At 43.2% G+C, this 17,320-nt stretch overlaps 1 protein-coding gene across 1 annotated transcript in view; it reads right to left on the bottom strand.

Moving 5' to 3' along the window:
• Window positions 1-15,059, bottom strand: part of ntng2b (netrin g2b) — a gene marked incomplete at both ends in the record, with an annotated part of 68,953 nt that extends 53,894 nt beyond the window's left edge. The window contains 2 exons of the mRNA XM_080755648.1: window positions 996-1,639; window positions 14,841-15,059. Of these exons, the coding sequence (XP_080611774.1) occupies window positions 996-1,639; window positions 14,841-15,059 (863 nt within the window). The remainder of the gene's footprint in view (window positions 1-995; window positions 1,640-14,840) is intronic.
• Window positions 15,060-17,320: the final 2,261 nt, after the last annotated feature.

Genomic DNA, 17,320 nt, shown 5'->3' on the forward strand with positions numbered 1-17,320 from the left:
AGAAGTGAATTTCAACAACATACTGTATACAGTATAAGTAATCTTTCAGAACAGCTGAATGAAAAGAGTCAAATATGTTTTGTGGAGTAATTATTCATTCCACAGATTTGCAAGAAAGAAAGAAAGACAATTTAATTATTCACTGCCGTACAATAGTATAATCAAGACTTTGTGTCCCTTGCTCATGTATTCTGCCAATCAAACATGACAAGGTATTACCTTTTTCACTGAAAAGGTACCAAATTCAAAGTGAGCTCAGACAGAAATTTGCCTGGTGAATAAATTCTCATTTAGCCAACTGAAAATCTATCCAAAAGTGATGAGTTTCAATGTTTGGGATACTGTAGGTGGTAGAGGAGAGTGCAGGAATATTTGACACGTAATTATTATCAATTTAAGGCAGAGCAATATGTGGTAATGTTATGAGATGATCCCCACTGCTGTCTCTATCTAATCCCTTTGGAAATTGTGTTTCAGCTGCCTCCCATGTAGCTTTACCGTCTTTAACAATATAAAAAAGTCATTGGAATGTGTAGTCTATACAAAATAAAATGGCAAAAAAGACATAATGTTTACAATTTCAGGTTTTACATTTGATGCTGGCACATTAAGTAAATTATTATTGTGTAATTGATAAGTTATTCATTGTAGCAACTAGCAACTAGCCTACTATTGGTGTGTGCGGTTATTCATGATTCTGAATCAATTGCAAGCATTAGTTTTTGTTGTGCGACCTCTCCTTTTTTTCAAATGATTCATTGTAAACTAAACATATCACACCTGTGTGAAGTGAGGGGCACTCTAATCATCGTCGTCAACGTCTTACTGACAGTTGAGAGTTGAAAGCCTCCTACACATCATATCAATGTTTGTGTACGCATTGTTTGTGTTTACACTATGACTAATGACTAAAATTGTGTTGTTTGTGTAGGACAAAGCTGGACATAGGAGGAGCTAGCAGCGCCCCTCAACAAAGAAGAGTCAAGATCCCTCACCTTGCGGGTACCTCGATGTTGGAGATGGCGTAGAAGTACTTGAGGAGGTTGTCTCTCTGGACATAGGTGCCTCCGAGGGCCGGCTTGAGAAGCCTCAGCCTCAGGTTGGTGAAGGTGAAGAAGTCCCTCAGGCCCTTCATGCTCTCCATGCGAGTGTACAGGCTGTCCATGTTCTGCAGCCGAGGCCCGGCGAACACGGCGAAACGCGCACGCACCTCGAACTTCACGTTCTTGTCGTTCTTGGAGCCCACCCACTTCGAGTACTGCTCGGTGCAGAGGACCCGCGTGAGGTTGGCGGGCGTCAGGTCCTGGACGCGCCGGGGCGGCATGGCGAAGGCGTCCTGACAGTCGTCGGCGAAGTACTGGTAGGGCTGCCAAGAGCGCCCGTGGTCCATGGACTTGTCCAGCACCATGTGAGTGGGACGGCCGTATTCGAAGGTGATCTGGATGTCCTCCGTGAGCTCCAGGCTTTTGTTCCAGGCCAGGGAGATGTTGGCCAAAAGGGGCTCGGGGTAGCGTCGCCACGTGACCGTCTGCCAGTAGGTGAGTAGACCGCTGCGTTCGCGATCCTGCATGTTCTGGGGGGGATGGGCCAGGTCCGGGTTCGAGGCGTCACATTCGTCACTGCACAGGTACGGGTTCTCCTGTTAAGACGGAGGGGGACACAGAGCAGTGAGAGATCAGCGGGGATGTTCGTAATGACAGGAATGACAAAGAACACAATTCAAGTTGTAACAAAGGACTTGTGGTTCAGTCATGTTTATGGCAAAAGTAACCTAACATAAACATTAACCCACAGTGGTTCCCAAACCTTTTCATGTCAAGGACCCCCAAATTGACACTAATTAGCCTGTGAACCCCCATTTGAAAAGATATCCTGGGACCCCCATTAGAGAAGATTTTTACGGCTCTAGCAGAGATTCTCAACCCGTTTAATTTCAAGCACCCCCAGGTTGACATGCATTAGTCTACGGACCACCATTTAATGGCATTTCTATCTCTGGGACCCCCAATTTATATTGTAAAATCAATGTTAATTTAACTGAGAGTGTACAAATGGAGCCAAATGTTAGGGTCGATTTGGTTCCATTTGTACACTCTCAGAGTTACAGACTCCATTTGGTTCCAAATTCTCATTTACCACTGACGTAACACACACAGAGCGATTGGGGCTGTTTTCCACCTCCCGCAAAGAATTGCCTGTATTTTCCTTCACACTCCTCTATAGATAATATAATAATAATTATATAGATAATCAATAATTCAATTTATTCTCAACATTTTTTTAAATAACGATGTGAGCTTGTAGATCTGATATTTTCCTTTGTGCTTGTTTTCAAAGAACCTGGCCACTTGTTTCTCTCGCAAAATCTTGCAACACAGCAAGAGGAAGTTATGCACACACAAAACGCAAAGACTTATGGGTCATTGGAAACAGGTCAATACTTCCAGAGCTGTTTTAGATCATTCTTGTCAACATCCAGAATTGTTAGGTCTCTCCATACAACTTTCAGAGAAATCAAGAATCCTTCCTCTGCCTATTCAAAACTTCTAAAGATCAAATGTACTTTTATCATTTCCATGCCAACCTTTGCATAGCAGCACTCACTCTAACTAACCCCACTTTACCCCTTCCAACCCTGGATGACTTTTTGTTTTGTTAATCTTCCTCTGCCCCAGATATGGAATCAACATGAATCAAATCTGATGTCTCCTGACACCTGTCCCACAAAGGAACCAATCCTTCAGTTTAAAAAAAAAAGAAAATCTGCAGGTGTATTTTAAAGCTGTACTACAGTATGTAACTCTCCTGTTCTACCCCCATTTTGAAGCCGGATCTCCTGTTAAAGTGCTAACATGTTTACCACTGAGCTAATGGAGCCTGCCTGCTTGCTTATGTGAGAAATATGACTTTTGACTTTCAGGTCAAAGCCAGAAACACTACCGAGTCATTAGGGAGACAGATTCCAAATACAACCCCCCCCCCCCCCCCCCCCCCAATTGTATATGTTATTTTGTACCATAAAGATTGGACAAAATAACGTTATTCACACAAAACAAGTTGGAGCTAATTGGGTGTGACTACTTATCAGCCAGTTGAAAGACAGTCTGTTAGAATAAACACACAAGGAGTTAACCACCAGCAGACTTCATTTTTTTTCACCAGCTCAGTGGACTTGTGGTTAGCGTGTCCGCCCTGGGACTGGGAGGCCAGGGGTCGATCCCCGGCCGGGTCATACAGAAGGCTGTGCAGATTGGGACCCAGTGATACTGCGACATACCGTACTAGCGTCATGTCCAGGGGGTGTAGTTGTAGTAAGCTGCCTCACGCTACAGAAACAGGAGATTGGCTCCTATGCTATGGGCCTCATGGCTCGGCATCGCACGGTGTGTACAGTTCTCAAAGTTCCAGAAAAGGCAAGAAATTACTCTACACAGCTCAAGATAAATGAATCCAAATGGCCATGCTATGCCCGACAATAATATGAAATCTCCCCCACATGTTTATACTCTTATGGTGAGATCTACTTCCCAGTTCCTTGAGCTTTAAATATACTTGCAAAGACGTATAACGTTTATATTTTGTATTTTAAATAAAGCTATAAGCTCCCCCACTTACATTCGTTCTCAGTATATGTTCTTCAGAGAGTAGTTTTTATTTATTTTTATCCCATGATTTTTTTAACCCATTTTTCACCCCTGTGTCAATTATGTGATTCTGGGCTCTACACACCCTCCGCCAACCTGGGGAGAGCAACGGACTTGAACTCATGCTTCCTGCATGAGTGTCCAAGTTGCTCCTTTACACCTGACAGGGGGAGTTTCCCTGGTTGGACGTAGCACGTGGAAGGAACACGTTATTCCAATCAGTTCCTTTCCCCTCCATCAGTCGCCCCGGGGGAGGTAGTTTAGAGACCAGGATTACTGCATGTTTTTTGTGAGGGTGCCTACCCTAGGGGACACAGGGAGAACATACAAGCTCCACACAGAAAGGCCCTTTCGCCAACCCCGCCTCGGGTATGGGCATTGATGAAGTGGAGGAGCACCCACAGGAGCCCACAGTGTCCCCAGCGGGAATCGAACCCTGGACTTTCTAGCTGTGAGGCGACAGCACTAACGACTGTGCCACCGTGCCCCTTTAAATATTTTATATTAACTTAATCATCAATGTACAAAATGTAATTAAAACAAGGGATATACTGCATACTGTTCTAAATGCATTAGCATGGCCTTTAAGCTCTTTGACAGGTCAATGCATTGTGCAATCAATTTTCATTACATAGAGCTATACTATTTTATTGAATTGTATGCCATACATACACAGACAAAATGTGGGATACTATTTTTCAGAACCACAACCAGTACGTTTATATTTAACACCTAAACACTTTAATGCCTAAGGGTCTCAGTCATTCATAATGTTATGGAAGTTATCCTTGTCATAATGAAAGACCTGCAGGGTCCTTTAAACTTCTTGTAGTGTAGGCTAACACTAAAGCAGTAGTGCATAATATTGATGCCTTTTGCTGGCATAGATCATATCTCATACCTTCGTTGGGACCTTTCACTTTCTCATCTTTATTGCCAAGAAGCAGTATATGTGTGCAGGCATTTCTGCCTTTTGAATAAAAAGTCATTGGAGTGTATCATGGGGAAAGTGAGCAGTCAGTCAAAACCACTCCAGTGGCCTGATAACAAAAGCAAAAGTTACAATCCTGGGAGGCTAAGCTTATAAATCATCTGATTTATGGTGACACCGCAGGGTGGGAAAACTCCAAACATAAGCAGACGCTGCGCCGTGCTGAGGTTAGGGTATACAGTAGCACCGATGGAGGCGCTACTGTATACTATAGTACTGATGACAGTGCGTGGGAAGACAGAACACGCTAAACCTATACAATGTCTTTGTCCCAAACAACCAGCTAAAACTATGACTAAAACTACCTTTTTTTCCACTGACACTGAAACGAAATGGAAACTAAATGAAAACTAAGCTATTATGACAAATAAATAATAAACAAATAAATAAAAACTAGACTAAAATGTGGACTAGTGGACAAGAGATCCATGTCATTTTACACTTGGTTGCATGCTGAAAATACAAGCTCACAACGCGTCGCATTGTGAAATCAATCACTACGACCGCATCAAGTATACATACCGTAAAATACATTTTAGTCGGCTAAATCAACTGTAGATTTAGTCGACTAAAACTAGACACAAAAACATTCCAGGTGACTAAAATGTGACTAAAAAACTAAATGACAACTATTCAAGAGACTACGACTACAGCTAAAATCTAAATTTGCTGTGAAAATCAACACTGCAAACAACAACTGATAACCCTATCCCAACCCCACTCCACTCCACCCCCCACCAGGCAGATGTGACCACCCTGTCTGAGAACCCAATTATCTCTGCCATGTGACTTCCACTGACTGTCAGAGCAAACAACTTATGGCGATAATATACAACACTTACAGTACTGTGTAAACAACTTCCACTGGGAAATGCTAACGGAGACTCATGTGGATAAGACAGTCGGATGCAGAGAATGCGTGTTAACCACTTAAGACCATATATCATTTGTTGTATGACGAACTGCGAACATAGCAAATCTTCAAGCTCAAACATTTTGCTTTTGCTTTAACTCAAATCTTTGCTTCTGGGGCGTGGTCCCTGGAACAATGGGGGTCAGCGGGCCACTTACATATCATTATTGGGGCCCTTGACATGAAATAGTTTGAGAACCACTGACATAGAAACAGAAAACTTTGTAGTATCTGGTCTCAGTCCTAAATGGGTTTTAACCACTTAAACCCAAGCATCCGTATTCTGGGAAACACTAATGGTGCGTAAAACGATGCAAAAAAAACGCATCACAGCATAATTTGCGGCAGCTTCACGCTGCGTCGTATAGATTCACGTCGCTGGCTTCCATTCAGAATCAGAACCAGAAGTCTTTATTGCCAGGACAGCAGAGTACAGTTACAACATTAGGAAAGGTGCAAAAGGTGCAATGAAGTGCAATGAATAGTGAATAAATAATAAGTATAAAGTGCAGAGAGTTCAAGTTCAAGAGCCGGTCAGTTCAAAGCACAAGTCAGTCCCTCCACTTCAAAGTGCGGGTGGAGGGGGAGTTCCATTGACAATGAATGGTAGACCGCATCGTTTCACCTGCCCGGGTGAACGCAACAGTATAGCTGGAAAATAGCAGATCGCAGTCGATCGGCTATTTAACGTATATAGCGGGAAAACAGAAAAGTCCCAAGGACAGAGCCCTGAGGCACTCAACGACGTATGGGGTTTAAGTAGTTAGTCCAGAAGCTGCTCGTCTAGAACAAGCCGATCGGCTATTTTCACAAATATTTGTTCTAATTTCTTCGATTTTTCTTTTATTTCTTCATGAAATTACGCCAGGAAAAAAATCTTTGAATTTTGTATGTAATTCATGAAACGTTTTGCCTTTTTGGGAAAATGTTTTGATATAACATCCTAACTATAAAAACCAAATGTGGTGAAACAAAATCCAAGGGGACCCATAACAATGCGTCCCGCGACCCACAAATGGGTTCCGACCCACTGTTTGGGAAACCAGTGGTCTAAATTAGAAGACCTGCCGCTCACTCGGTGTCTCCTCCATTAGTGCAGCTGCACCTCTGACCTTTGACCTCAGAGACCCAGCCAGCCACACGTTCACTCCGCACACACACACACACACACACAAGGGACAGGATTAGTAGTACACCGTTGTTCCATGCAGGGCCGACCTCCGGCCTCCACAAATCCTATTGGAAATGATTCACATTGTCCTAGATACAGTATTGCTCCCATAGAGCGTGTGTGATTCCGTGTGTATGTATCTATTGTGCGTGCGTGCGTGTGTGCGATCTCGAAGTATTATGGAATTTGCACGTTTTCTTTCACTTTGTGCAATTATTCCTCCGTCGTTGGATTGGGGGCTATAAACGCAGCATGATTCTCACCATTAAGTCTAATATGACCTCTCTGAGGCCTCAGGATGAGTAGTTCAGTGATAGACAATATGGTAGGGTATGCTATCTTGCGGCATCATACTATTTATTTACACCCCACCCCGCCTCCTCCTGAACTGTACAGTACTCAGCACTCTGTCTTCTGTCACGTCTACGTATGCCCGGTCTCACATATTTAGGTCAGTGTACAGACACACACACACATGCACGCACTCGCACATGCGCACGCAAACACACACGTGCTGAACAGATCCTGTCCAACTGCTACGGCAGGTGGCCCACAGCACTAAGCCCCTCTCTAGCAATTATCCTCGCTGGGATCTTTGTCTCCACAACGACAGGCGCCGTCATGGCGGCACTACAACAACGCCATGGCTGCAACAAACACCACCGCCAATGTGCGACGATGGCGTTCTTTTGTTTGTTTGTTTGATTGTTATAGTTTTAAGGTTGTTTTCATTATATGCAGAGAACATTCCCCAAATAGATTTAGTTTCTTCTAAAATAGCACAATTTACAAGCTATTTTGTTTCTTCTTAAGTGGTTAAAAGGGTCTTCCTCAGTGTCTGAGAAATCCTGGTTCTTCTCTCTGTGACATGAGTGAAGACAATGTAATTTTAAACACTGTTTAAAGAAAGATCCTCAAAGACAAAAGCCTTCTCACATGCTCAAGTTATGGAGAGGTACATTGTCATGTTATCTGTGCAAAATTAAATTCAAAATCTGGACGAAACACGGCCAGTGGAGTGAAGCCTTTAATCTGTCCGACAAATGGTCAGAAATCAGTTTCACAGTATCACTTTGCGAGCTGAAGTTCTGAATGAATTATCAGCAAATCTCCTCGTATTCTGCATATTGTGTTCCTTTCACTTTCTTTTGATCTCTTTCCAACTGTAATGGTCGCGTCTCAAATATTGTCCTACAATCATCACTCAGCTGACCCTCTGTAATCTGTTCATTCTCTTTCCACTTCAACTAGACGTTTTGAGGCTGTATTGCCAGAAAGGGGAATAAAAGTACACACACACCGTCGGAGAACACAATTTATCTTTGAAGAAGCATCAAATGAAATGACCCTCCTGTTAAAAAAAAGGCGACAGAGGGGGAAAGGAAGGGATATTGCTTTTTCACTTAAAACGTTAATCTTTTGTTGAAGTTTTACCATCACACTGGAGATGTCTATTAATATACACTCTGTGGGACATTATACATATTAATAATAATACTGTAACATTTTTACTTGGAGCCCGACCAATCAATCGGGCCTAGCAACGATATATCGTTGTATATCGGTTGTGTTTCTCTTTACAAAACATAATGCATAGAAATATGCTTGTATAGCCATTTAGAAATTCTTCTATTTGCGTTTTGTTTATTATTTTATTTATAATTCATTTCAAATTAAGTACTGTTCAGTGCACTGACGTAATTTTACACATCATTTATTTACCAATAAAGTTTATAGTTAAATATATAAATTATCCTGCTGCCATTACATAACGCCGGCCAATATACAGTATCGATAGGTCAGTATTATTATTATTCTTTTGAATCTTGTAGATCTGCTATTTTTCAACAGCTAAAGTTTACAATAATGGTTGAAGTGGTTAAACGCTAAAGCGACACAGATGGCGATCCCGTCCTAAATGGGATGACGCTGCAACTGCAGAGTGGGCAAAACTCCTGCTAAATGAGCCCCCCTCCTTTTAACATCCTTTTATATACAGTATTTGACCACATGGCAGTGCTGTGAAGTGACGATCAATTGACTATTCCACATCATCAGACCTAAAAATGCTTTAGAAGTATATATAGAACTGTATGTGTCCAAGTCTTTGTACATATATTGTACTGTGTACATGCACACGCACGCACGCACACGCCTTCACAATACTAGTGCGTTCCTCCCTCTATCCAGTATGTCTAAAAGTCTGTTGAAAAGCACGCTAGCGTACAGTACAGTGTTGATTTTGTCGACTAAAACTATATGGCTTATGATATCTTATGATATTTGGTCGGCTAAAACTAGACTAACACTAAAACACTCTACAGTAGGTGACTAAAACTAAATGGAAACTATTCAAAAGACCATGACTAAAACTATAAAATCAAAATGTTGCTGTCAAAATCAACACTGGTACAGTATATTATGTAATGCATATCTACTGCTACAGGACAGTACAGAAGGATCTGGACGATGCTCAGATTACCAGTAAGGGCATGACACATTATACTGTATACAGTAATACTGTATACAGTATGTGGCGCTACTATAGGGAGCGACATACATTGATATTATTATAGCACACCAAACGGCTTCCCTATTACACCATAAACAAAGTATTGTGAATGTCGGGGCTCTGAAAAATGGCGAAATGTATGCACACAGACACACTCTCTCTCTCTCTCTCTCTCTCTCTCACTGTCTCCCACAGATGCTCGTATAATTATGGACAAGTATAGTTCTACATTTCGTACTGTACAGTATGTGTACACTCATGCATACAGTATGCACGCACACACGCACACAGTCCACTTAAATCGTCTCTTGTGCAAGTGATGCTACAAGAGACGGGTGAGGCCCACACACACACACCATACCGACCCTGACGAGTGAGTCTTGAAATGTTTCAGCCAAGTGCCAAGCCGCAGGTCTGCTGTATATGAATCAACGAGCGATGAATCAGTTTGGGGTTTGATTTGGCTGTGACGCTATAGTTTGTATATTGTCCATGCAATGCATGCCAGGCCCTGAGAGCCTGAGGTGACAGCTGTCATCCAGGGAGGTGACTTGGCTGTCACGTGAGTTCACCTGAGGCTGTAGTAGTGTTGTGGCCAATCCTACTTAGTATCACCTCGGTCCATGGATAAGTCTCACTTACAACTGTCCTACTGTTCATGCCTTGTCTTAAAGCTCCCTACCCACGAAGAAAACAAGCTATGATATCATTGCTCCCCCCCCCCCCCGCCTTCTCTGTCGTTCCCACACTGACGCACACTGGCAAATCCTGAGTGTTCATTTAACTCTCAGAGTTACAAATGGGCAGGTGCACGTGCACACATAATGTAGACATCAAAGGGGGCTTCGGCCGCTGCCCTTTTACCCGTCTGTAAAACAACAAGACCACGAAAGCAGCATTTACTTATGGTGAAAGAAATGCATATGCCACTCCTTTGCATGCCATGCCGGAATTAAGGCAGCATTTGGGAGAATTGCTTTTTTCCATAGTCTCCTGAACTTGAACGCACGCATGCAGCATTTTGCGTTGAACTAATTTGTTCCGAAATCCCGGAATTAGCTGATCAACAAGCTCTCAATGCGTTGCAGCATGATGGGTTGTGAGCTTGTAGATCATGCTATTTTCACAATTTTTGTCCAAAAGTGCCCCTGCCTACTATAACACTCTCTGCACGTCCCTGCAAAATGTATATATTAGCACTGAGCTTTTTTCGCTACTCTGTGTACACTGTAGCTCTTTCTCTTGCTCACATTCTCTCTGCACTCTCTTCGTTAATTATGCCCTGCGCTCCCTTCCCTATGCTCACGCTGTGCCTAAATTCACCTCCAAGGGTGTGTTATTATTAGGATACTGGATACCTGGCTAGCTTTCACCTCCAGGGAGGTGCATGGAAGGGCCACCACTGAGGCGTGGATGGCCCTTGATGTCCGTTGCCTAGGCTATAGCCCCGCTACTGGGGGAGGGCAGGCTGGGCAAGCCTGGCAGGGCCGGGCAGGGCAAGGCAGGTCAGTATAGGCAGCATGAACACAGGCCCAGTCTGGGAAGCATGCATTCATCCACTGATTCACAGCTACCAGCTGCCATCTTTCTCTCCTTCCAGCAAGCTCCTCTTCCGCTGCTGCGCGGCTCCCCTCTCTCTCTCTCTCTCTCTCTCTCTCTCTCTCTGTCTCTATCTCTCCTCTCTCCCTCTCCTCTTTCCCTCTCCTCTCCTCTCTCATGTCTATTTTTAGAGCTGGCTGATTTCTACCGTCTAAACTGGGCAGATCTGTTGTGGAGCGGGAGGATGTGATTTTGTCTTACTTTATACATTTTGGTACACATACAGTACTGTGTGTTACTGTTAACACATGGCACTCTTCCATGTGAATGTCGCTTTTTTCTCCATACGGTGCATTTCTGCACATGTACTGTACACCTGCCTGCAGCCAATATCCACAGGACTACTCCTTAACCTCGACCCAAGGGAGTTGGTGATTGAAGGTTTTGGTTCAAAACCAAAAACAACTGACACGAACAACAATAGACCAAGGTCTTTTTGAATGCGGCATTCTCGTATGCAGACTGTGTGCATGTGCGTGCGTGCGTGCGTGCTTGCGTGTGTATACTACTAAGCAACACTGGTCTGATTTCATCTTTCTGCTTAGCTAAGCTGGGATCCTCCTCACCTCTCCCTCATCATTAGCCACCCCTGTCCGCAACAAACACGCATGCATGCATGCACGCACGCATGCACGCACACGCACGCACACGCACGCACACCCGCACTCTCTCTCATTCTCCATCTCCCCCAGAGCTAGCTGGGACCATGTAGCTGCACTTCAGAGAAGCCACTAACCAGCTACTGAGGCTCCTCCTAATACAGAGCAACTAGAAACAGTATAGCGTCGTCCTCAAAGTAGAGCGTAGGGTGCTGTCATGTTGAAATAAGCCAACATGCTGGCCTGTTTGGCGGAAGAGAAGGACTGCTGCATGCATTCCCCAGGAACAAGAGAGATAAATAGAGAATACAAAATTGATCCCTGAGGGGACAGAGGGACCAACCTAACTCATTAAGACCCGAGAACAGGTTCTATAAAATGCCTTGTGAAATCGTGATAGTTTTCAGAAAATCCTCATGTTTCTATACCAGTGGTTCTCAAACTATATTTCATGTCAAGGAGCCCCAAATATGTATTTGGCTGGCGACCCCCATGTCAAACTATTTTGTTCCAGGAACAGAAGCAAAGATTTGAGTTACAATGTTCGCTGTGAAAGAATATACTGTATATTCAAAGATTAGCATTTTCACGTTTTTCCCGTGCTATGAGCTTGTAGATCTGCTATTTTTCAACAGCTAAAGTATAAGATAATGGTTAAAGTGGTTAGCTAAAGCGACACATTCATATGCGTTCCCGGCCTTAATGGACTAAACCAACGCAAAGCAGGGAAAGACGTGTATCGACATCAAAAACGGCAAAATGTCGAATCTGCCCAGCGTTTTCTTAGGAACCTACTGTAGCAGAACAGTTATTGGGCGAGAGAAGGGGGAAGATATTCAGCACCTTCTGCAGTGTGTCTCAAGACTTATTAAGGATGAGCAGCTCTGCGCATTGGGTAATGCAGTCTTTTTTCGGTGCCCTGCACTTTCCCTTGACTTGTGGGATTGCTGAATGAGTGAATGTAAATGTACGCCCAATTAGATACGAAACCGGCTTTTCTGTAAAGCTGCCAAATCCGGCAGGTGAGAGGAGGAGGGGAAATAAATGCTGCTTTTCAGAAAATAAATGATATGTATATTGTATACCAAATAACCTCAACTGATACTGAGTTAGAGAGGGTCCAAGATAGAAGAGAAAGGGAGGAAGAGATACAGTGCATGGCTGAATTCCTTACAACACTCCATGGTGAAGTATAATCCTACAGTATTTACAAGGGAATTTAATATTACACCAAATAATTGTTATAATGATTTGACTCCCTACAGAACATTGTTGTAATATTTGATTAAAAAAAAGAAATAATAGTATTTTATACTACTATTATACTATATACTACTATTTTATAGTAATTATATAAAGGGTTAGGTTTTAGTTCTTTTTTTGTATATAGCCTATTAGAATCCGACGGTAATATAATTGTGCAATTATCTACTCACAAAGCTATTCAACTAATATTATACTTGACGGATGAAAGGGGAGAAACGTAACTGTTCTCAATGGTGTGGTTCTTGACTCGTGAAATATGAAATCCCAATTGAACCCATACTTTCTGATTCTGTGATCTCCCCGAGCAGCAAAGCAGCATGACTCAAATCTATTAATGACCTGCGGTCTCACAACAATCTCACCAGCCGTTCCAGCTGGTCCACACGTTTCCTGGTTCAATCCCCACACAACCTTGGGTGCACGTGAAGTGAACCAGAACAGAAAAATACTGTAATGATCCTGATCCCGATGTGGAAGTGCTGACTAAGCTAAGACCACCGTTGTTTCCTGATCCACCGTCTCTCTCTCTCTCTCTCTCTCTCTCTCTCTCTCTCTCCACCATACGAGAACATTCTGGGAGCCTATACGGACATGGCGTCACTGGCAAAGCCCTTGCAAGGAAGCCCATTAAGGACCCCATCAATATTTCATCATTGCTTGCTCAGAAACATAGTTGTAGAACTTTCCAGGCCAGTGCCATTAGAGGGCAGACGTCAATATGTTATGGCAGCAAGTGTCTCTCCTCACTTCTCCCTCTTTGCCTCCCTCCATCCATCCTTCTCTCCTCTAAAGAGTCATTAGTCATTGGAGAGGCTTTCTCAAGACGTCAGTGGTTTCCGCTACTTCTGCATTAAACAAATCATTAACCATTAGGTATCCAAGGAGCACAATATCCGCTCCTCCTGATGTCAAATGACTCCTGCCACTGTTATTAGTCTCAATGAGAAGAAGGATGGGAGGCATCTCTCCGCGTATACGACTGTGTATATACAGTCTCTCTCTGCTTGTGTGTGTGTGTGTGTGTGTGTGTGTGTGTGTGCGCGCGCATGCGTGCGTGCATGCATGCATACAAACGTGTGTACAAACGGGAGTTTGTAAATATTATTCACAGATAACATACATGTATGCAGTAACTGCGAATAAATACTGAACACGTTAACAGTCTTTCCTCACACCACAGCTCCAACAACTACCAGACAGGCAGACACTTTAATTACTTGGATAAAATAAACAAGCCATTAAGAATACAAACTACACCCAGAGCTATAGACTATCAAACAGACTATCAAACATTATCAGCCTGGTTGTGTCACTAACAACAAGTCCACTCTTCTAGACTATAGCACCCTCCAGTAAAAAAAATAAAAATAAAAAAACTTTGGGAAAAGGAGCATTAAGAGATCTTTAATTGCAGACCTTTTTTAATTACAGTGATATTATAGTCCCTCTTTCTTAAACCTATACCCAAAATGGTAACTATAGCCTATGGGCGTATGCATTAAATCGTGCATAAAGATCAGATACTCCTGTGCAGTTCTCCACCCTTTTGCCCTCTATCCATTTTGCCCTTTATCAGATGTAATTTGAAATCCTCTAGAAAACCCAATCAAACCGGATGATGAGTCTGCCAATTCCATACCAGTGTATAAACAACACCTCCGGACCTCTCCCAGGGGGGGTCATTTCACCATGCAGTGTGGTGAGGTCCCTGTTTGGACCATGAGACTAAGCAGTAAGAACCTCTCTATGAGGTAATGTTGTTCTTATCCATATAGGCAACATGATAAACTTCATCATGTTGTATAGGTAATGTTGTTCTTATCCATATAGGCAACATGATAAACTTCATCATGTTGTATAATAAAAGCCTAATATGGATCGTTCATACTCTGTCACATTTAAGGTCATGTGATTTTTGATGATGATATTAAAATAACAACAGCAACAATAAGAATAAGAAGAATAAGAATAATGCAATGAATGGCACTTTATTATATAGTTAAGTAAAGTTGATAGCCTTACAGGGCCTAGTAATATATTATATTATATTATATTATATAGGCCGGCCCTACACCATATAGCCTATATGAATGAACTTTCTCAAAATCAGTTCTGCAGTGAAATCGAGTGTGTAAAATTGCTCACCAGCGTGCAGAACCTCTCGGGAGGGTCTCCGCAGGTGATCCCCGGCGGATCCACTTTGATCCGCATGTAGTCTTTCATGGACGCGGCTTTCGGCTGACAGGCGTAGTGCTCCCAGACCGAGCCCTCGTCCGTGCTCACCAGGGACTTGCACAGCTCGTACTGGCCTAGCGTGAGCCGGGCCACGCAGTGCAGCAGCAGCAGCACGGCCTGAAGGAGCATGGCCGCCGGCGGACGAGGAGTGGACGGAGCTGGGGGGGTCCGGCGTTGGGCGGTGGTGAGGTGGAGGGGGCCACGGTACTCAGAAGTGAGGTGAAGCGCATGGGCCGCGTGTGGTGATCATAAGGATTGTAACTTCAACATGCTGGTGGATTGCTTCCGCTCCAGTGAACGTATAGAGTAGCAGGTAACCTAGCCGATGGTATTATAGGCTACCATGCAGACCCAAAAGCTCCCTATAAATATTAACGATAATAATACAAAATACCTATCTATCAAAATGTGCTGCCTTATTTACAACTTTTTACGTCTCCCAAAGAACCAAACACGTGAGTGGTTTGACGGCGGAGTTGGTTTGGGTCTGCTTTAACCATAGTGCTGTGGAAGTGGATGCCTCGGTGCCGTGGTTGCCTTTAGTTGTCAGAACGGATCCATTTGTGCAGGGGGAAAGTTGAGCTGCCCGTGGAGGATGATGATGCTGAGGTTTCCTCTCCAGCTTTCTCCATTGAACAATAATTGTTTGATTGTCCTGCATCATGGGGGGAGAAGTGTGTGAAAAGTTAAGGTGTAAGAACCTGACCATAAAGGATTTAATGTTAGTCATTTATGCTTATTCATTAGGTGATTCAATTGTTCTCTTAACTCAGTGAAAATCTGAGGCGTACAGTGTAATGTAGCCCTGCATGCATGCACTGTCTGTAGCCGTAATTTGTGCAAATTCAGATAATACATTTGTGAAATTTAAAAACAAGACAAAAGTTGGAGTTGCATAAGATGCACGTCGTGGCCCGACGTGGGTGGGTGGTGTTTTATCATTTAAACATAATATTGCGAAATGTGACACCATGATCCAAAGTTTATATAGCATATTTGGACAGTTTACCGTTTGATTCTGAAGCTACAGTAATTTCCCAATCCAATCCACGTAGCCCCATGTTTTCACATGACAACTTATTAAGTCAATCATCTATTTCTCTGTCCCATTAAGCCTACACCAATGCACTCGTGAGTATCCCAGGCTACTTTGTTGATACTTCATTCGGTAGACTGATGTTAACTTTGAATAGAGTTAGCCTATACTGCCGTATAATATAATGGCAAGGTATCCTATAGTGACTAGTGAGTGTGACTGAATTAACGCTGTGTATGCGTATCAAAGAAAAAACACTTGTGCTGGAGCCGGGTGTTTTTGAGAATTGATACCCTATATATATTGCTGGAAGTGGTTGAAGTGCATGTGTAAAAGTCACCATACTAACTGATTCAAGTTGTCACCCGGCCCGTGGACACACATGCCAGGTCCCCGTGTCTGTTCATGTGGACTCAATAGACTTTGTCCAGGCCGCTATAGTTGTTATTCCGTCAACTCACTGCATTGACAGACGTATAGCAGGGGTGTGTCTGTTAATTTATACTGTATAGTGCAGGCGGCCGAGGAGGACTATATCGTCTAGATGCGATCCAATTCATTCGTTTGTTGCAAATGACAAGCGTTAAGTGTTTAACTAATACTATAGGCTGTCATTCGAGAGTATAGTTACTGTGTGTGCTGTCCACGGTGCTGAAACGGCAACGCCGTTGAACTATATAGCATTTAGAACTCACTGAGGCTTCTTCGGTATATAATGTCACTTCAAAGAGATTTGCTGGCATTTAAAAAAGCTATAAGGCTGGGCTGTTGGTATTTCTTAATAATGAGATAAATTGACTTACAACATTCACTCGGGGAGAAGAGCACTTTAATGCATGTCCCGTGATGATCCGACCGTCCCTAGATCTCCACAAACAAATCCTTCGTTCATCCACGGGTTCCCGTATAGCGGTGTAGCCTTTCCGTTATCTGACTGCCGGATCGCTGTTTGTTTAGCCTCCTGCCGCTTACTTTTTTTTATTACACCGAGGATGGCGGCGGGCTGGGATGATGTCCTAGATCTGAAACGGGTGAATTCCAGCATCAATGAGTAGTCAAAAGTAAAAAAGAAAAAAAAAAAAGATATTGACTTTGAGCAAGGGCTCGTGTCCGCGCCCTTCTTCCCCTCCCACTTTACAAGCTCGGGTTTATCCTGGATGCTCAAGGGCAGAAAGAAAGAATGAAAGAAAGAAAAAAAAAAAAAGCTTTATGGAAAATCTCTCTCCTCTCTCCCCACCCTCTCTCTCTCTCTCTCTCCTCTCCCTCTCCCTCTCTCTCTCTCTCTCTCTCTTTCTCTCTCTCTCTCTCAGTTAATGCCCAGGCTAAATCCTTTTACCATCACTTTCAATCACTA

Source organism: Protomyctophum bolini, assembly GCF_963924005.1.
Source record: "Protomyctophum bolini genome assembly, chromosome: 22".
NCBI lineage: Eukaryota > Metazoa > Chordata > Actinopteri > Myctophiformes > Myctophidae > Protomyctophum > Protomyctophum bolini.